Source organism: Anguilla rostrata, chromosome 14 (genome assembly GCF_018555375.3).
Source record: "Anguilla rostrata isolate EN2019 chromosome 14, ASM1855537v3, whole genome shotgun sequence".
NCBI lineage: Eukaryota > Metazoa > Chordata > Actinopteri > Anguilliformes > Anguillidae > Anguilla > Anguilla rostrata.
Window position 1 is genome coordinate 2978018 of NC_057946.1, and position 22005 is coordinate 3000022.

General features: G+C 44.0%; 1 protein-coding gene across 4 annotated transcripts in view; it reads right to left on the bottom strand.

Moving 5' to 3' along the window:
* Positions 1-22005, bottom strand: part of syk (spleen tyrosine kinase) — a 35655-nt gene that overhangs the window by 4080 nt on the left and 9570 nt on the right. Inside the window, exons 2-11 of one of the 4 annotated variants that reach the window (XM_064307403.1) lie at positions 17345-17913; positions 12888-13048; positions 11130-11268; positions 10283-10367; positions 9559-9602; positions 5827-5895; positions 3271-3343; positions 2673-2835; positions 1536-1745; positions 705-894 (exon numbers count right to left, since the gene is read on the bottom strand). In XM_064307403.1, coding sequence (XP_064163473.1) covers positions 705-894; positions 1536-1745; positions 2673-2835; positions 3271-3343; positions 5827-5895; positions 9559-9602; positions 10283-10367; positions 11130-11268; positions 12888-13048; positions 17345-17749 — 1539 coding nt within the window. In that variant the 5' untranslated portion in view covers positions 17750-17913. Of the gene's footprint in view, positions 1-704; positions 895-1535; positions 1746-2672; positions 2836-3270; positions 3347-5826; positions 5896-9558; positions 9603-10282; positions 10368-11129; positions 11269-12887; positions 13049-17344; positions 17914-22005 lie in introns of all 4 variants that reach the window. The other 3 variants (XM_064307402.1, XM_064307405.1, XM_064307404.1) reach the window with 3 other exon arrangements.

A 22005-nucleotide genomic window follows, 5' to 3' on the forward strand; every position in this document is an offset into this window, starting at 1 on the left:
CACGTGATTCTGAATTCATTCTGTCACACGGATAATGATCAGACTTCTCCAATGATCAGAGTTCACTGGGGTTATAGCAGTGAACGGTGCAATTTGCCCAGTTATCCGTTTTACTTCCCAGCTGAAGATTCAACCTTAAATCACCCAAAGCTGGTCGAGCTGGTTTAAGTCGTGTTTTCGAAACTTCTAGCAGGTTTTAGCCAGTCGACCAGCTGTTCACCAGGTGACCAGCCTATAATCAGCTTAGCCCACCAGTTTGGCTACTAGCTTACTCTACCAGCTTAACCAGTTTAATCAGCTTTGACCAGCCATAGACCAGCTGTGGCCGGCTTATAATCCTAGCTGGTCTTAGCTGGAATTTTCAGCAGGGTTACTAGTTATTTAAACTTACAGACAATGTAGTACACAGTGAGTGGATGAGAACCAGGTCAAATGATGCACAATTCCATTTAGCCATTAAACCTGTGGCTACAATTTTCTTCTAACATACAGTCCATTTATACAACTGTATATCTTCACTGAAGCATTTCAGGTGTACTATGTCCCAAACCCACTTCCCTTACTGCTACCATGTACACCCTACTCTACCTTGTAGAACCACATACACCCTACTGTACCTTGTAGTACCGTGCACATCCTACTCTACCTTGTAGTACCGTGTACATTCTACTCTACCTTGTAGTACCGTGCACACCCTACTGCACCTTGTAGTAGTTCTCCTCCTCAGTCAGGGCTTTGGAGAGGCCGAAGTCGCTGATCTTCGCGTAATGCTGGGTCACCAGCAGCACGTTCCGCGCTGCCAGGTCCCTGTGGACGAAGTTGTGCTCCTCCAGGTACTTCATCCCCATGGAGACCTGGTGCACCAGCTCAGTGATGTTCCGCACCAGTATGTGTCTGTCGGGGGAGAGAGCAACACCGCTCAGTGTGCATTTGGTGGACGCCGGCTTTTTCCGGGGGTCGAATGCACAGAATTTAAAATGTTGAGTCGGGCTGGCACAGACACGAGCCGGAGGAAGACATTTTTCACGTGCGGCTCAACAACTGATTTTGAGCCCGATTAACCAATCACTGTAATCCCAGCCCACTACAAAACACCTTCCACCCCTGACTGCCACTAGACCCCACTGTATGTTTCCCAATAGAGTGCTGGCCTCACTTTGCACTAGCACATCAGGGATATGAAACCATAACACGAGCCCCATCTAACACACTACAGCAGTGCCTTAAAGCACAACTTTGCTTTTTTTGCGGCCCCAATTTGTGGCCCCAATTTTGTGGCCCCATTAATGGCCTGCATTGCAAAGCAGACTAGAGTGGTTCTCGGGGTAACCAAAGCTCCACAAAGAAAGATGTGGCAAAACTATGGCAGGTCGAAAACAGTTCTGAAAAATGGATCCAAGTATCGAGCCAGCTTGTATTGACTAGCGATAAACTGCGCAATACTGGATCTCTTTGAGCCCATGAGGGCTGGTTCTGGCCGCGTGAGGGCCGGTTCTGCCCCCCCCCCGGGAGGGCCCCGGTTCCCGGGGACCAACCTGTTCTTCTGCAGGAACTTGTTGAGCGGGCCCAGGTCGGCCAGCTCCATGACCAGCATGAGGTTCTCGGCCTCGCAGATGCCGATCATGCGCACGATGTAGGGGTTGTCCAGCTGCTGCATCACGCTGGCCTCCCGCAGCATCTCCTCCCGCACCGCCGGGTTGTTGTCGTCGTTCTTCAGGATCTTCACCGCCACCTGCTTCTCCGACCTGCGGGGGGCGCAGTAGAGACGGCAGGCGTTAGAATCCTGTATACCGGCGGCGCCTGTGCAGGACTGCCCCCCCGACCCCCCCCCCCCTCCCGAGGTGCGCAGGTGCGACAGACAACAGGAAATCATTTGTAACTGAAGAGTTTGCAAGTAAATGAAGACGCCCGAGTCGTTTTGTTTCAAATTCAGCTGCATTTTGTGTGTTTTCCAGTCAGAAACTTCTATGTGTTATTTAATAAAATGAAAAGGAGAAACAAATCCTAGAGGCTGCCAAAGTACGCATGGTGTGTACTCTACATACAGGTGTGTACTCCGTATACAGGTGAGTACTCCGCATACAGGTGTGTACTCTACATACAGGTGAGTACTCTACATACAGGTGAGTACTCCGCATACAGGTGTGTACTCTACAGAAATAAGAGAAAGTGGACCCCCTCGTCTAAACTTGCATTTGCCGAATGTCCAGACAAAACTCTCCATTCCCCGTCCTACTCTGATTTAGACGGCGAACGTACCATCTTCTTCGCCTTTTTTCTTCTTTTGCATAGATAGATAAACTAAAGCCACTTTAAACTTTTTGTTTTGTGTTGTGATCTCGCATAGCCCTTCTCTTTATACATCCATGGCGTAGCCGTGAGACGGAGGTCTGGTTGAGATTCCAGCCCCAGTTAATAGCTGCCTCGTAATTATTCGTAATTATTCACGCCCCAGCGGCGTGGAGTGACTTTAAACGGTGCGGTGTTCTCACTGAGTATTACCGACAACAGTGTTCGTGGACGTGTTCGCCGGTGGTTCTCAGTCCTGAAGTTCTTTCTTCTTACTGAGTATACTGCCAGCTTAACCATGCTCCCACCCCCCACCCCCTACCCCCCACCCCGCCACCCCGCCACCCCGCCACCCCAGCCCGAGGGCCGCAGTGGGCACATACTTCCTCATCTTGTAGATGCCCTTGAGGACCGTCCCGAAGTTCCCTGACCCCAGCTCCCCGTCCTCCAGGACCAGCTGCTTCCGGTCGACGGTGGCCGTCCTCAGCTCGTCCGGGTCCGCGTACGGGCTCTCATACACCTTCGTGTCCATGGGCAAGGCCTCCACTGTGTACAGGCGTACGAGACACACACGCGCGCGTGCGAGGCGTTCGAAGGTCACCACCCTCGCCAAACCAAGCGAGGCTCATTCGTTCTGAGGTACCGTGATAATTTTAGGGAGGCTCGGTGGTGCAGGATATCTCAAGTTCGAATTCAAGCTCAAAGCCCAAAGCGGTTACTTCACTCACTCAGAAACAAAAGATGAGATTTACTGACCACACTGGCTGTCCAAACAACTTACACTCTCTAATACTAAACCTATCTACACCATCTTATTAGACACTCCATTATCTTAAAAGACAATCAATACATTAGCCACCTTACAACTCTTTACATATAATCAAGGCAAGACATTACAGTAAGGGCCAAGCAAACTCTAAATGCAAATGATCTCAGTAAGTAAGGCCAAATGCTTAAATCTGTGATTAAATTGGTGCTTACCTGTGGTACTTTCAGGTCTGGTCGCATATGGGTTGAGGTTGTCTGTGGTTTTGTTGCGGAAACGAGTCATGAACTGTTTTTAGTGAGAAAAAAATTAAAATGAACAAATGTAAAAAATAAATAGCGGTAGCAAATTGGCCCACAAACTGGGTGCATGACCAAGGAGCGCTATCAGTTCGGACAGCATCAGCAGCACCTGAAACACATTCATTGGCTAAAAGCAAAACGCACAGGCCAATCCCAGTCCTGGGACATACACACATCTGGAACTCTTTAGACGCCAGTAAAATCTGAAACCTCTACTGCAGACCCCCATTATAAACAAAACATGGTGCCCACAAAAAAAGGAAAAAACTTTTTAAAGAATAATTTTGCTTGGTGAAAATAGATTTTTAGGATTTCACAGGTGTCCAAAGAAGGGTTTAAAGCAGGGTTTCCCAAACATTTTCACAAGTGAACGTTCCGCAGATTTACACGATCCCCAACTCTCTACCCACACACATATCTCTGGCCTCTGTTGAAAATAAATGACTGTAATCACAGAATAACACAAAATAGATTACTCACCAGGTTTAGTAAGGCTCAGAAGCTTGCTTGGCTACGCCTCCTGCCCAACAGCACTGGCAATACTTTATGGCCTCTTTTCTCTAAGTTTTCTAAAATTTCAGGTGACCCCATCCTCAAATCAGGTGACCCTACATGTCACAACCCACAGCTTGGGAACCCCTGTTTTAAAATATATCCCAGATCTGGTGTGCGTACACATGCAAACACACACACACACACACACACACAAATACAGGCACTGATACAGACCACACCCACATCATTAATACACTGTGCGAGGCCCATCACTGTATTTCAGAAACATGACAGCAACATGATGTCAGGATTGTCTGTACCTCCTGTCACTGAACCCTTTCCTAATTGGCATCAAAACTGAACAAAGATTCAACAAAGAGTCATTTTCTCTCAGCTGCAGAGGTTACTTCATGCAGTCCATATGATATGCGACATGCTATATGTGTCACAAATAGATATAATATATCTATTTTTAGATATATTAGCACTGAAGGGGGTGACATCATCAACGAGAACAAACTACAAAGAAATTTGAAGAATTTATTATTTTATTATATTATTAGCTTGGCTATTAGCTATGGCAGAAGATGGGGTAGAATTTGTTATTTATTGGAGTAGATTTATTATTAATTTTTTTTAGCATGCCGTTCCTAGATACTCAATTCTAATTGTAGCCAACACTCCAAACATGGCCATCTACATTTAAAACTAAAACTAACCCCTCTTACATGGCACATTACTAAAATTATGAACCTTTATTTATACAGGGTAGGTTGACTGAGCATGCATGCTTTTTAAAAAAAAAAATTTTTTTTGAAGCAACGGCCTGTTAACACCCCTCTCAACTAGTCTAAACCGATTGTCTTTGAGAACAAAATCAATGGAAACGTCCAATTTGAATTTCTGTAAACACTGCAGTCCACACACTACATATAAACAAAAAGATCATGAGCTAGTTCGGCTGTAGCATACTAAGAGCTGTTGTTCGTTGGAACTATTTTCGCGGTGGGTGGTGGGAAATGCGCAAAGTACGATTCTGAGACAAGACTTCCTTTATTTTTGGCATCATTTAAGTGGCTGCGGCGTCAGCCAGATGAAGCTCAGCGAGCTCGTCGTCAGCGGTCTCAAGATAAGCCCCGATCAAGATGCGTGTGCTTTGCGCTTATGCCACACCACACTCTTGGTGCTAACTTGTGAAACAACCAACTTTGCTGGCGGTACAGTATCTCTGGCACAAGTACATGTTAACCCATCTTAAACTGCAAAGGTAAGTTGGGACCTGATGCCCAAACCTCAAAGCACCTGAGAAGGCGGCAGATTTGTATTCGCTGTCTTCTGACTCGGCGTGTTCGTTACATCACGAAATTTAAACTAGAAGTCTGGACGTCACCATAGACTCCCCAATGCTGTCTGCTTAATTAATTTAGTAATACTGAAAGCGTTTATTTGCAATCTTTCACGACTGTGCTTGGGGCATTGTGTTGTACCGGTCACATACTCGTTGATTCCTACCATAAGTTCATAAATTTTTAAGCCCATTAGAGCAATTAAATTTGTTGTTGCATATAATTGTATTTTATAACTGATGCCATAGCCTCCATATAAACCATAACCCTCTGATTCCACAGTGGTGGAAACTGGCATTAGAGTGCCAGTGGGGTTTTTTGAAAGCATTCACAGCTGCACTGGGCTGAACGGAAATTTAAAATGTTCTTGAAATAAAAATGTCAAGAATTGTTAAATATAACCAAATTCTCAACCACTTTTTAAATATAAGCGCTTATTTTATCTTTTTATTCGAGACCGCGATATCAACAGTATAAATATAACAGCAGTTCAGAGACCTCAGGAGGAGGAGACCAGGTTGTTCTAGTATGTTAGTAGCGAGATCCACACGTGAGTTAGCTGGTGAGATTGTTAGTCATGCGTAACTCCTACCACGACCAGCAGGGGGCACAGGCTGTGTTAGTGCACCTTTTTGCTGCCAGGATTGGGGAGGGTGAAGGATTTGATTCTGGAGAAAATCCCATCAGCCAGACCTTGCTAGAAACCACAATTTTAAAAAGGGGAAAACGTTAACTTTTGAAATGTGAACCAACTGTAAACCCATTTGCACACAGAGTTAAAGTAATAATCTTGAAGATTTTCATTAAAATAAATGTCTTTTAAGTCACTATCTATCGCTGCATTGGGTAACACAATGGTGATTGAGCCTATTTTTATATTAATTTATACTATTATTATTATTATCATAATTCATGATTAAAAAACTTGGTGTCTGTGGCGACATTCCCGGGAAAAAATCACAAGCGGTGCACAGTTAGTGACGCGTTTTTCATCACCCATCAGTGGTTGGTCCGCCAGAGAGGGTAGGCGGAACTAATGCAACAGACTCACTCTTCAACTCACTTGTGTGTGAGCAGCGTACTGTTTTTTCCGGTGTCTGCATGCGTTACAATAACAGAGAAAGGGGGGGGGGGGTTGGGGGAGTTATGGAACCCTAAAAAGTTTTTGTGTAACATGAGAGATCATATTATTTGTTGATGTAGATTTCGTATTACATTTAATGACAATGTAACTTTACTAAATTACATAGCCATTTGCACAGCTAACGCTAGCTTCCGGACCATGTCAAGAAAGACATGCGCACAGTATCCATCTCTAATATCAGGTAACTTTGCGTTAGCTAGCTAGCTAATGTAATTAACACAATCTAAGGTTGGCTAACCTTAGCCTTTATGCCCTTTTTGATGAAATCTCCTTTGTTTTTGTTTAATTCTTCTTGTTCTGATTGCTATTTTAACACCCAGCTCAGCTTTATTCTTGCACAGTTTAGTTAGCAAAACCAGAAACACCAGGGGTAACATTTTGCAAGGCAGTTGTTTCAAAAATACCACACAACAATCATTCACGAGAAAGACTGCTTATTGTGCACGAGATACATAATTGCACAAGCCACAGCGAATCCCGCAAATAGAGAAAGAAACTGAAATCTTCGAGATTGTCACTTAAAAAAAAAAAAAAACTAACAAAGGGGACACTACCTCTCTCTCTGTGCAAAGAGAAAACTACCTCTCTCTGCAAAGAGGACACTACCTCTCTCTCTGTGCAGAGGGGACACTACCTCTCTCTCTGTGCAAAGAGAAAACGACCTCTCTCTCTGTGCAGAGGGGACACTACCTCTCTCTCTGTGCAAAGAGAAAACTACCTCTCTCTGTGCAAAGAGGACACTACCTCTCTCTCTGTGCAAAGAGAATACTACCTCTCTCTCTGTGCAAAGAGAAAACTACCTCTCTCTCTGTGCAGAGGGGACACTACCTCTCTCTCTGTGCAAAGAGAAAACGACCTCTCTCTCTGTGCAGAGGGGACACTACCGCTCTTTCTGTGCAAAGAGAAAACGACCTCTCTCTCTGTGCAGAGGGGACACTACCTCTCTCTCTGTGCAGAGGGGACCCTACCTCTCTCTCTGTGAAGAGGGGACACTACCTCTCTCTGTGCAAAGGAGATACTACCCCTCTTCTCTGAAGACTAGGTAGGTCCTAAATGATTTTCTTGTATGTGTCAGAATGTGAATGTATGTTATTTCCATTATTTTCTCGTATGACAGCGTTGTAGTGAATGGATTCACAACTCATATTTCTGAGCTGTAGATCCAGTTAAAAAGGCGACCGGGCGATCATTAATTTAAGATTTGCTTTATTTTTACGCAGAGAGCATGAGTTTGGTGACCTACCGAGTCTGCTTGTGAGCTTGGCTGGTAAAAAAAAACATTTTGAATGAAAATGAAATAAATAAGATTCTGATTACTAGGCTATTCTTAGCGTGACATTTTATCAATGTAACAGCATCAAGGGGTGCATCAAATGCACAGTCGGTATAGGGAATATACTGTGTAATGCATCATAAAAATCAGCCGTAAATTTAGCAAAGGGCTCAAGCCGATGTTTGTTTTAACGTGTTAACAGCCCACACCGATGCAACCATCGGTGCCATTTTGATACATCGTTACATAAGTAGGTATGAGCACATCCTGCACCCTTTTTTAAACCCGTTTTTAAAAAATCAAAGACCGGCTGAGAGCATGACATCAACACCCACAGGAAGCTCTTCACACCCTTCATGCTTAATCGCACCCAAATGCAAATCAAAAATTTGTTTTTTTGTTTTTTTGTAATTCTGTACTTTTTCCCGTAGATTGAAAAGGGGGCGTCCCGTTACCAGAGCATGAACGTATCGTGTTCCGGTTACGGTCTGCCCGGACCATCGTTTAGTCATGTTTGTCAATTCTTTCTGTCAACCCTGCTGGAACTGTTCCAGTAACTGGGGATAGTGAGGGAATGTCTTCGTGACACTCACAAAGCAGTGGACATAGCTGACCTGCGTAACAGCGTAAACACACAGCTCAGCCGCGCAGGCTTACTGCGCTTACTGGCTCAACAGGACTGACTGAGAAAAAGCCAGTAGACAAAAAAAAAAACCCGCAATAACAATAATAAACTTATCTGAATACCTCTCTTACATTGCACCAAGGTTCTTTACAAAACAGTCTATAACTCATATCTACAAAATAGAAATATATATATATATATATATATATATATATATATATATCTCCATGTAACTTATGAGCTGTGGAGTACTGAAAGTCATCAACATCATTACTGCACCAGTGTAACTAGCCAATATTTTCTGTCAATAAATTGTAGTGTACTTTTTTTTGATATGCATAACGTAATGTACACAAACATACTGCAGGCCATTGCTGCCAACACCTGATCATTAGAGCCTGGAATTGATTACAATGCACCCATCACTTGTAATTAAGACTACAGAAATAGTTATTTGGACATTCTGTAATGGAACGTGCTCATATCGTGATATTGACACAACCAGTATAATGGATTTCTCAACATGACAAACTGTCCATGTCAGAATTTGAAGTCTCTAGACAACTCCGGTACTGTCTAAGAATTTAGTACTCATGATTGTTAATAATAAACTAACATTATTAAAAATGAGCAGCTTAGTTATACCGAGCCTTGGGAAGATACCGTTTTCATTTTCACAAGTCGTTCTTTGGCATTTAGTCACCTCAAATTACATTTCTGTGTCAGCTTTCACAATGCTGAGTGAAACTAGAATTATTTGACAATGTTAAAATGTATTTTTTTTTTTTTTTAAATGCAGATCGTTTAACTAAATGCTCCACAGAGTTGCGCACAGTCGCTGAGGTCATATTAAGACACTCACTCAAGGGCAACAGCCTGTTTCCGTGTAGCTTTCAGTAGGGCGGGGCAGAATGGGGGGGGGTGGGGGGGGCAGCAGGGGGGGTGGGGCGGGGCAGGATTTGGGTTAGCGAAGCGTGTGTAAACTACATGAGGGAGTGTCATGTTATGGCTGCATGCAACTGTAGGTGTCTAAAAATTCCACTTGGGGTTGTAAGCTAACGCCTTTTTATTTGATTGCACAACAGTTGTGTTATTGGTGAGGCCAGTATAGCCTACCGTAAGCCTGGATTCAGTCAAAATTTGTCCCTAAATTTTATTTAAAATAAGCATCTAGTTTTACACACCTCCCCAGTGCAAACGTGCAATCAATTTTCTAGCCTCAGGACCCAAAGCTGAAACCGTACTCAAACTGGCCATTTTGGCTCAGTCTCCCTTCTGTCATAAAATGGGTGAAAACTGAGGAAGAGGAAGTACGTACCCCAGGGTGATTTCGGGGAAGGGGGGGTAACGTGGTAGCGCCATCTGTGTAGGGGGGGGAAAAAAGACACATTTGAACGTCCCATCACAAGGCCCCCGTCCGTGAGCCACTTGAAAACTTTAGACATACACAGAAAGGCTACGACAACTGTAACGTCAATGATTCGTATGACACGAGGAAAAAAATAAGCGATAAATTTTAATATCGCGAAACTCATAATTATATAGCGTATTGAGATGTGTAATGATGGAAGGAACCGCCCACTACCAATGCGGCCTCTTCACCAAGGGTGGTAGGCTAAAATAGTGTCACGTTCCTTATAGTGCACGACCAGTGGTCAAGATGCAAAGATGCACAGGGTTTAAGACATCACGTTACATTACAGGCGTTTAGCAGACGCTCTTATCCAGAGTGACTCACACAACTTTTTACACAGCATTTACGTTTCATCCATTCATACAGCTGGATATATACTGGAGCAATGCAGGTTAAGTACCTTGCTCAAGGGTACAACGGCAGTGTCCTACCTGGCAATCGAACCTCTGACCTTTAGGTTACAAGACCAGCTCCTTACCCATTATACTACACTGCCGTGATAGAAAATAAGAAAATTCGACTAGGTTTTCCAAAGAAATCCCCAGGGTTTCACATAAACACTGGTCAATGTCTGAATCAGTGCATTGTGTTTAAAAAACGAAAAAACAAAAAGGAACAAGTGACCTACCGGCTCCCGCGCCCCCCAGGCGTGAACAAGGCTCGGTCAGGACCCGGAGGAGGCCATCGGGTTTGTAGGAATAGTGCTCCACCAGCTGGTTTGATGGAGGTAATGCATGCATGAGTTATCGCCGCCGTTTCAATGCTACAGGAGAAAACTGGAAAGGCTGTCGGCTATGATGTGACGTCACATGTCGTGGATCTGCATTGTGGACCAGCAACGCTTGACTCGACTAGCTCCTTTCCTAGCTTGACAAGCAAGGTAGCTAACCAGGCAAGCTGACTACAACGCAGGTGTGTTATGCAATGCCTTCTGCAAGCTAGCTCTCGTAATATAGTAATAATTTATATAGCTGCCATGTTTTCTGTGAGCTAGCTCTCGAGCAAGCTATCGCATCATTTGGTCTAGTTGCCTCAGCTCTATGAAATTTCCACGTTCCAGTTTGAATCATATCCTAAAATTGAATATATTCATTCATAAGCTTCATAAGCTGATGGACTGTGTAATGGCATAAGGACACAGAGATTCATCTCATTGACTTAAAAACCCACCCCGGGCAATGCCATGGCAAATTATATACAGACCTTGGTCCATTTTAAAATCTACCCTGATGTTAACAAATAAAAACACATTTAAAAAAAAAAAACTTAAACGCACACAACATGTCTGTGCATTCAGTTTCTTGGCAGAGAAAGCTCACTGAGTAAAGTGTAAATATAGGGCGGTACAGTTCTCTAGTTTCCTCATTTTTGATCATAGTAGGGACTTACGTTTGAGAAAAAAAAAGTAAAGTTTTGACAATTTTAAACTGGGTCAACCATCTGAATGAAAATATATTAAATGTGTTTGTCGCTACCTGCCAGAGTGTGTCGAACTTTTTGCCGTCGGGGATGGAGAGCTTCCCCGCCTTGTCCTTGTCGATGCGGTAGTGCATGACGTTGCCGCCGTGAAGAAGGCACAGAGCGAACGAGCCGTTGGAGTCCCGCTGTCGGATTCTGGGGGGGGGGGGGGGGGAGGGGGGCGGTGAAAAAAATGTCAGATTCAAGCGAAATTTCTCCTCAAGGAAACACTTGAGACTATTAAGGGAAGCTTTGAATCATGTCCAAAAGGTGTTAGCTCCAACAAAACCAATATGGCCGATTTATGCATATTTCACAGTTGATTGAAAAGGTTAAAACAAGACTTGGAAACACAAAATTATTATACAGCCCCTGAGATGTAATGTGCTGGAAACTAAAGGTAAACATAAAGATGAGGCTCACTCACTAACTATACTCCATGGTTACTTTGCCAATGATATAGACCCTACAGTGGTAAGTAGCATCAAGATAATCAACTTGATAATAACGCTGCTATTTACATGTCACCACAAGGTGGCGCCTGAAGCGCCCGTATGTATGTTTAACTGCGGTAACACAGGCTGATTATTTTTAACCGGGCACAGGACCGAATGGCAAACTGCCAAATGACTGCCATGCACACACACACACACACACACACACACACACACACACACACACACACACACACACACACACACACACACACTTTTAAATGCATGCACTGAACTGATCATTCAGAGGCACTGGTTATAAATATATGCTTTTTCAACGCTGAAAGTGCAAGTAAACCCAGAATAAACCCATGACTGTGGCGACCTTGTTTGACACGCAAGACAAAAACGTCTCCCTTTGGATCTGACGCCTCTTAACACGAACGTCTTTGGCCAAAAAAAACAAAAAAAAAACAGAACATGTCGAAATGGCAACAAGGCTCTTTGAGCTTATAGGCGCTCCCACGCTCAAGCGTCTCTCCGTCCGCAGAACTGGGGCCTCTTCCATTTGGTCTTCGGTCACTACAGGAAAGTGTCACACGCGCGCTGTCACTACGGAAACCACAGAAGGGGGCCAGCTTTCAACAGCGCGAAATACGCGGCGCTGCGGCCCTGGGTTTATTTTTTCATCTACGACATTTGAGAGAGGATGTTCTTTCTCTCAAACGCAGGGACTGACATTTTGTCATGACGCAGACCAAGAAGAATCTGTACGTTTTGCGCCGTTTCGCCGGTCTTCATGCTCTTCCGGGTAACTAGGCTACAGTGTTTCACAGTTTTAAAGCGTAGAGGAAATCTGTATTCTGGTAATGGTTAAGAAGTAGTAGTTGTCATACGAAAAGAAGCGTATGCTCGTCTTTTGTTGGTTTTGTATCTTCATACATTAAAAAAGCATTTTCTTTTTCTTTTTTTTGCTTTGCTGACACAAGAGGGTAGGCCCTTACTGAAACAGAAGTGCAGGCTAAAGTGAAACCACAGAGGAAAAATGATGACGGGGACAAAATGGCACACAGTGCAGACAATGAGGGTTATTGACATGAGAGTTGGGATACATTCCAGTTAAATTAAGCCAATTGAGGAAATTATCTGAAATTCAGAGCCCATAATGTTGTATGATTTTTTGTTGTTGTTGTAATTAGTGAATTTCAATAATTTGCTGAACTGACTGCATGAAAATGAAATGGACCCCACCCATGATTGACATATTTTTCATAGCAGCAAACAGAGCCTCTCACAGCTGTCCAAAGGAGAGTGGGCTGGTTCTGGGGGGTGGGCCCTTACAGGAATTTGCCATTGGTGCGTGGCGGGGAGAGTAGGCGGGGCTCGGAGTCTTCCCGTGTGATCTTGCCGTGGTACCAGGGCATCTTCTCATGGGCTGTGGTGGCGATCAGCTTCTCCAGCTGGGGCCTCTGGCTGATAATGGCCTGGTCGAGGGCAGCTCCCTGCAAACAAAAATCGCACACGCTCTGAGTACTGACACAAACACGCTCACTCTGAGTACTGACACAAACATGCTCACTCTGAGTACTGACACAAACATGCTCTGAGTACTGACACAAACATACTGTAAGTTCTGACACAAACACACCTGCACTGAGTACTAACACAAACACGCTGTAAGTACTGACACAAACATGCTAACTCTGAGTACTGACACAAACACACTGAGTACTGACACAAGCACGCTCTGAGTACTGACACAAACACACTTGGAGTAATGACAGGAACACGCTGTAAGTACTGACACAAATACGCTGTAATTACTGACACAAACACACCTGCACTGAGTACTGACACAAAAACGCTCACTCTGAGGACTGACACAAACACACCTGCACTGAGTACTGACACAAATATACTGTAAGTACTGACACAAACACACCTGCTCGGAGTACTGACACAAAAACGCTCGCTCTGAGTACTGACACAAATACACTGTGATTACTGACACAAACACGCTGTGAGTACTGACACAAACACACTCTTAGTATTGACACAAACACACTGTGAGTACTGACACAAACACGATGTGAGTACTGACACAAACACGCTGTGAGTACTGACACAAACATGATGTGAGTACTGACACAAACAGGCTCTGAGAACTGACACAAACACACTGTGAGTACTGACACAAACACGCTCTGAGTGTTGACACAAACACGCTGTGAGTACTGACACAAACAGGCTCTTAGTACTGACACAAACACCCTGTGAGTATTGAAACAAACAGGCTGTGTGTACTGACACAAACACCCTGTGAGTATTGAAACAAACAGGCTATGAGTACTGACACAAATACGCTCTGAGTACTGACACAAATACACTGTGAGTACTGACACAAACACGCTCTGAGTACTGACACAAATACGCTCACTTTGAGTACTGACACAAACATACTCGCTCTGAGTACTGACACAAACACACTGTGAGTACTGACACAAACATGGTGTGAGTTCTGACACAAACATGCTCACTTTCAGTACTGACACAAAGACACTCTCTTTAAGTACTGACACAAACATGCTGTGAGTTCTGACACAAACATGCTCACTTTCAGTACTGACACAAACATGCTCTCTTTTTTACGTACTGACATGAACGTGCTCGCTTTGAGTACACAAACACACTGGCTTTGAAAAGTAAAAGTCACTTGGAGGTCTGTATGGAAAAACTGTAGACAGCACCATTTGGGAGTTAATTTTTAAAACAGGCCCAGGGGGCATCTTAGGATGCATCTTATGTCTATGGATTTATATATTGAATTATACAGCATAATAGTTATATTATTTGTCTAAGTGCTACTGTTTTCCTGTATTGTACTTACTGTATTGTGTGTAGTGACTGTGTAGGGACTGCTACACGATTTAATGTTTCCTAACATGAGTACGGATGTGACTCAGCTGGAACTAAAGTTAAGCAATGCAAAACTGGAAATGGGTCACAGGCATTGAATCATACTCCTGGCCATCAATGTTTAGGGTCATAGGGTTGATTATCAATGATGAGTAGTTTAGGGTTATATGGTTGATTATCAGTGATGAGTAGTTTAGGGTCATGGTTTTGGTTATCAGAGTAGTTTAGGATCACACTTTAAACACAGTGAACTAATAGACAGCTAGCGCTTGGAGGAAAAGACACGTTTCTGGCAAGGTGGTAGCTAGGTGGTGCTTATGCAGTGGTGACGAGAGAAATCCTGAAATCCACCTTCCCTCCCCACAGCTCAGGACTAAAATGGCAGATTCAGGGCTAAAATGTCAGACTCAGGACTAAAATGGCAGGCTCAGGACTAAAATGTCAGACTCAGGACTAAAATGGCAGACACAGGACTAAAATGGCAGACTCGGGACTAAAATGGCGACTCGGGACTAAAATGGCAGACGCAGGACTAAAATGGCAGACTCGGGACTAAAATGGCAGACTCAGGACTAAAATGGCAGACTCAGGACTAAAATGGCAGACTCAGGACTAAAATGCCAGACTCAGGACTAAAATGCCAGACTCAGGACTAAAATGTCAGACTCAGGACTAAAATGTCAGACACGGGACTAAAATGTTTATGTTTTAGAGCCATACGTCTGAACCCTGAGCATGCTTGGTTGAGTAGGCAGCACACCATTGGGTGATTTTTGTTTTGGTTCCTTTCCGGTCATTGTACAGAGAGAAGTACCATTCTGTCCACAGTTTAAAAAAAGAAAGAAAAAAAAGAACTAGTGCTTATTCCTCAACTTGATGAGTAAGCGGGCTTTCCCAATTTTACGGAAATGTCAGTTATGGGCATCTCTAGACCTTAACGGAGAATCTTGTCTGAATAGAAATGCAAATCACCTTTGGGAATTCAGCATGGTACTACAGGATACTGATGTAGGACATTGGGGTGCTACAGGTCCACTGCAGCCAAAGCAAAAAACTCGGTCACTATTTCATACAGAATGTTCAAGTCAACAGCCATTCATAACTACCAGGGTTGTGGTCCATTCCATTTCCTTTCAGTAAACCCAGGAAGCAAGTTGAAATTAAACTCCTCAGTTGGGGGGGGGGGGGGATCTAGAACATTCTACAACATTTGGGCAGTTTTTAAATTAAACCAATCAGATTTCAGTTGATTTCCTGTGTTGTCTCTGCCCTGACATCCAAAACCCTTTGGGCTGTGGTTTGACTACTTCCTCTTTCACTGCCGGCGTCTAGGTCTTCGCCCCTGAACTTGCTGGAGAAACATCCACCCGGTGGGCCTGGACAGGCCATATTTGGCGAGGGGAACTTCTGATCCAGTAAAAAGCTGGAAGTTTCACGAGCAAATCCAGAGAAACTGGTCTTGTAACCGAAAGGTTTGAACAAGGTACTTAACCTGCATCGCCTCATTATATATCCAGATGTATATATGGACGCAATGTAAATGCTGTGTAAAAATAAATAAAGTTGTGATAAGGGCATCTGCTAAATGCCTGTAATGTAATGTAATGGAAGGGGGCATCACAAAGGGGACGAAAAAAAACAGCATTTGCCCTACACAGAGCCCCATCTGTCACTCATCTTTTTTATTCACTCAGCCACTGCGGTTGCACCCAGAAAATAAGACCTTCGAATCGTTGGCCTCGCAACTCACAAATAAAACCTTCAAACATCCCGCATTTGTTTAGCATCTCATCACAAAGCCATATTGCCAAAGTACAGATCCGAGGCTTCGTAAGCCATTTGCTGAAAGGACAGCCAATAATACAAAAGATGAGCTCACAGCAACTGGCCAGATCAGAATATGTAAAATGGAGAGTTCTCAGGAACCATTTAAAACCACAGCTAAAACTACGCCATTCATTGACCAGTTTTCTTTGTCTATTAGCCAGGTGGACACTGGCTTGTAAGAATGTTCACAAAAATATTTGCTTTGCTTTCGTTCACTGGAATGGAATGACAATTGCACACATTACAAAAGAACTGACTCAAATCCTCCCTTGTTGTTCTGTTGTGGGAGTGAGCAACATCACACAAGCAGAACATGCTTAAAGTGGACAGGAAGAAGATTGACTCAGTTCACTTTTTTAAAAATTTGCTAATTTCTTTTAGCAACACGTAGTAGCTCCGAGGGAACCAAGGTCAAGCCAAAACGTATTTCCTGCACAGATAATGAGTTGTAGACTCATGTCTGTTATAGAGATGAAAACATCCTGTACATATTTCCAGTGATATACTAACCGATCAGTTGTTCTCAATCAGGCCATTTCAAGGTGGGTTGACAGACTAATAAACCTGACTGTGGGATTTCATCATGTGCATCTGAGATGATGTCATCCCTGATTTTCCCTCCTTTTTAGTCCGGGACAGTAGATGTTGCAGATGGGTTCACACACTGAGCAGGTGGACATTCCTTCATATGTTTCCCAAATTTATCCTTTGGCTCAGGGTGAGGAGAGAGTGGGGAGAAGGGGGGAGAGGAAGGGAGAGAGGGGGGAAAGGAGGGAAGAGGGGGGAGGAGAGAGGGAGGGGAGAGGGAGAGAGGGGACAGAGGGGAGAGAGGGTGGGAGGAGAGATGGAGGGGAGAGGGAGAGAGGGGACAGAGAGGAGGAAAGAGGGGATGGGGGAGGGGAGAGGAAGGGGGGTGTCGGGAGGTGGATGGTGTGGGGAGAGGGAGGAGAGGTGGAGAGGAGGGGAGACAGGGGGAGAGGGGGGGTGAGCAGGGGATAAGGAGGGGAGACAGGGAAAAGGGAGGCGAGCAGGGAGGAGAGAGGACGTGTACTGACCTGCAGGTTCCAGGTCTGCCTGACGTACTGCTTGATCAGCTCCTCCTTCAGGTCCTCGAAGGCCCCCACCTTGGGCTGCACCCCCCGTGGCCGACTGAAGGGCTTCTTCAGCAGACACACCAGCCCGTCGCTCTCCTGCGAGTGGAAGTCGATCAGCTGGATGGGGTCGGCGTGGGAGCGGCCCCCGGCGATGGCGTAGGTGTCGCTCAGCTCCCGCTCGATGGTGTAGTGGAAGTACGTGTGGTCGTGCGCCACCGACAGGGCGTAGCCGCCCAGGTTGTTCCGGCTCTGCCGCAGCAGGTAGAGCCCGCCGCTCAGGCCGCCCTGCCGCAGGTAGTCCTCCGCCTCCTCCCGGGTGATGTTGCCGAAGAAGAACGGCAGGGCGTTGACTCTGTCCGCCGTCATCCTAAAGGCCGGACGCTCGCTCCCTAACCGGGCCTGTCTCCCCCAAACTGCTTCTGGCTCTGGACCGGGCTGTCCTCCAAACCGCTTCCTGTCCGGGACGTCCCGCAAACTGCTTCCGGACCGGGATGTCCCCCCAAACTGCTCCCTAGTCTCTCGCTAAACTCCTAGGAGAAGAAAAGAACTGAATAGATTCGAGCTGAATAGAAGTGTGTATTGTCCCTTAAACAGATACTGGACATGTTTCTTCAGTATAGTACAGCTTACAATATTAAAAACCATCATACATAGATTAACAAATGTATACATAAGCTTATGGATATGGAAAATACTGCAATTATTTTTGTAAATATGACAATATACTTTTAAATGGTGTCACACATCACAGAAGATCAAAGAAGAAATCACTTGTATATTTGCCAATATATTGTCATGGGTTGCAATATACTGACAATATATTCCGATAAATAGATATATATTTCATCTCCATAATGGAATCATCTCAGTAGAGCATCGTATCTTACCGGGAAAAGAAAGTCTGCTGTAAACTTCAGAACTGATTTACTCTAATTATAATATATGTTATTATATATATTTTCCATTTAATTGCACATGCATTCCCAGTGAAAGTGCTGTAATTCATTTATTTATTAATTAAATTTCAATTGATGTAAGACCAAGTTACAGTCCATGAGACATGAGAGTTTAGTGAAGAAAAAATATTTATTAATCTCTGAAAAGTGAAAGTGAGTGTGAAATGGTGTACTGTACACATTATGTATATCATGCACATGCTTTACACAACCCATAGCCTGCAGGACTGTAAAATCTCACTACTGCAGCAATATCAGCGCCACCGCATCCAGTGATAACTACGCCCAGTACATTGCTTCAGTCAACAGAGAAAACAGCACTGAATTGTTTTATTTGCAAAACAAGGCCCTATTCATTTCAGGATTTTGTGCCAACTTCTGCTTTCAGTTATTTAATTAGCTCAGTCATATCTTGATCCGACATTTGCATAAGCCACAGATTACAAGTGTTAAGGTTAAAGTTAAAGGTTTTTTTTTACTGTGCTCAAGTAGACGAGTGAACTAGCATGGCTTTTTGAGCAGTCGAAAAACTAAAACTAAGGTAGACGGTTGGAACAAAAAACCAGCAGACAGACCGGCCCTCCAGGAACAGAGCTGTGCGCTGATGATTTATAACCTGATCGGTTTAGTTAGGATGAACGTGAGCCGGTAAGCATTTCAGCAAGGCCTTGGAATATTTCGCCCATATTTAAAATTCATAAATCACATATGTGTTGTTTTAGATATATTTTATTCATTTTGGAATTAAGCCAGGATCATGGAGAAGAAATTACCAACCCCCCCCCCCCCCGCCCCCCCCCCCCTCGACCCCCCATCCCCCCATCCCCCAGCCCCCACACATGTGTGGCATCTATGACTCAGGATAATTACTATAATGACATTTCTTCCTCATCGCATTTTGAAACAGGAAAGGTTATTTCAATTACTCGTATGCTGCGCCTATAAACGGCTTTTTATAGCGTTTGCGTATCTTAGCAACGGCCAAGAGAGCAATACATGGGTGTTAATCACTGCCACAGGAGGCCAGAGGCCTACAGTCGGACCGCCCGACAGATCGGAGAGGTGTCCCCAGTGACCCTTTATCAGGGTCAGAGGCTCCCAAAAGAGCAAGTGCTCTCAGTGACTATCTCCGAGAACCTCAAATGGATTTGATATTTCACTGATGTACTTACGTAAATCAGTCTCAGTGCATTTGTGTAACTGATGATAGTTTGCATCAAACATCGGACGTACCGGATATCAGTCAGCACAGATGGATGTGTTTTACTTAAGTAACGTCACTCAGGGGAAAAACAGCCTACCAGGGCTCAAATCAAAAATCGTTTTAACCCTTTTACAATGTAAGATCACTGTAAAGTGTAACTAGAGTGTTCTTAACTGAACATTCTAATGCCGGTATAACAATCACTGCTGGTAATTGAAAGCAACCGAGTTCTAGAATGCCGACTTAGAACTTAGAAAAAAAATAATTCCAAAAAAACCTACTCATCAAAGCGTTGAAAAAGAAAACACAGTTAACTTCAGTTCTTCGACTGCTTCTCTGTTATTCTCTTAATCATCGAAGGCATCAACATTACATTACATTACATTACATTACATTACATTACAGGCATTCGGCAGACGCTCTTATCCAGATCGACGTACAACAAAGTGTATAACCATTACCAGGAACAAGTATGTTGAAAACCCTAGAGAGAAGTACCGTGTCCAAGTGAGGAACAACACATAATCAACTGGACCACTAAGGTTAAAACTCGATTAACCTAGCACAAACGAGAACGGCAACAACACAGTCTATGCAAAAATCAACCATTTCAAAACCTCCTATGATTTTTTTTTACAAGGGATGATAAAAGCTTTCTGGCTACTATGCGACACCTATTCCCGTATGTCCATGGCTACGAGGGACGCATGGGCGATGATAATCTCCGGCACATGCCACGCTTATCCCAGCTGCGGTCGGCACACTGGGCACTGCTCGCTCTCACACGCAATTATTCTTTTTTCAGGCTTCGTTTGTTCCGACCACACGGCCTGACTTCCTCTCAACCTCTTAACCCTTCATTCTCTCTGCCGCAGGCAGTAAAAAAATTATCATTATTAAAATTCCAAAATTTTCTTTCCCCCCCAACATCTAAACTGCTGTGAGCCGGACAGTACAGCGAAATCCTGCGGGTGGTCTGAGCGTACGACTCCTGTTCAACGTTTTTTGGGCCGATTTCGCATCCAACTATTGCGCAACACGAGAAGAGCTTCAGACCTTGGCCCGGGGCGACGGCCTTCCCTTTCTTTAAAAAGAGCCAGGCTTATATTTTATAACCCGCGCTTGGGAGGCCATGCGTTTGAACAATGCCGAAGTGCAGTCTTACATAAATCAGGGGTTAGGAAATATCACTCCTGGAGGACCTCTGTAACATGCATGCTTTTGTCTCCATCCCTGGCCCTGGTTTAATTACCTAATTACAGTAACTGGATTCACTGCTGTATTCAACACTGGATTTATTGATTAGACCACACCACAATAAAACCCCTCAGACAAAGACATGGGTCTCCAGTTTTCATTTTGGCAAAAAAAAAATTTTTTTTCGCAAACAAAAAAAAAACTTTAGTGAGAGTAAGTAAAATATAAAATAAGAGGTAAATAAGTAAAATAAGGGAAATATGCGAAAACGTGAGATCACATGAATAATTGGGTTAATAAAATAATTAAATGCAGAAGTTGGCATGGAATTAAAAAAAAAAATCCTTACCCACATCTGTCCAAAATGAAGCCCTATCTAAAACTTTCTTAGGGTTGTTGTGCAAGTTAAAACATAATTTAAAGAGACTTCAGTTAAATAATTACTGACTTGTGCATAATTTAAAAATGACAAAAACCCATTCTATCGTGAGAACCCATTTGTGGACAAACGTGTATGAACTGCAAATGACTGTGCTTTTGCTGTCTTACATTATACCTATGGTACACTGTAATGAGAACATAAGATGATGAAAACAAGCCATTCAGCCTTTCGAGACTCGCAATTTAATAATGTACCTGGCTGATCAGCTTAGTGAGCGACAACCTAATCTACTCACAAACACAACTGCCATGTAGAACACGCAAAAAAAAGAAAGAAAAAAAGAAAAAAAGTCATTTAAAGACTGTGTTAGACAGACGGTGGTGAGTGTTTCCATAGAGCGGGGTTAAGAGGCGCTGACATTTGCATCGCGTAGCCTAGTGGCGGGAGAACAAGCGCGAAGCAGCCCGAGTGCGCGAGACCCCATCAAAGCTGGATGGAGGAGCGCGAGCCGGCCCCCTTTGTCTTTTGTTTTTTTTTTTACTGAGAAAAACCTGTTTGAAGTTCTGTCCCTTTTGAAAAAAAGCCCTAAAGAAGACATATGCAGTATATGCGTGATGCGACCGAGGCAGCGTGTGACCACAGAAGATTCCAAACCAAATCAGGGCACTCGATTGGCTGTAAAAAAGTCATCGTTATGGCAACCGAGCCACTGAAAGCCAAAGGCTGTCTGCTGCAGTGGAAAAAAAACACACACACACACACACACACACACACACACAGACAACAAATGGTCCTGTCGATCTGCGATGGAGAACAAGAAGCTGTCAACCTTTTTTTCCCTCTTCTTTTTCTGGGTGGACTCTTTTGCCTGTTTCGCGCCCGC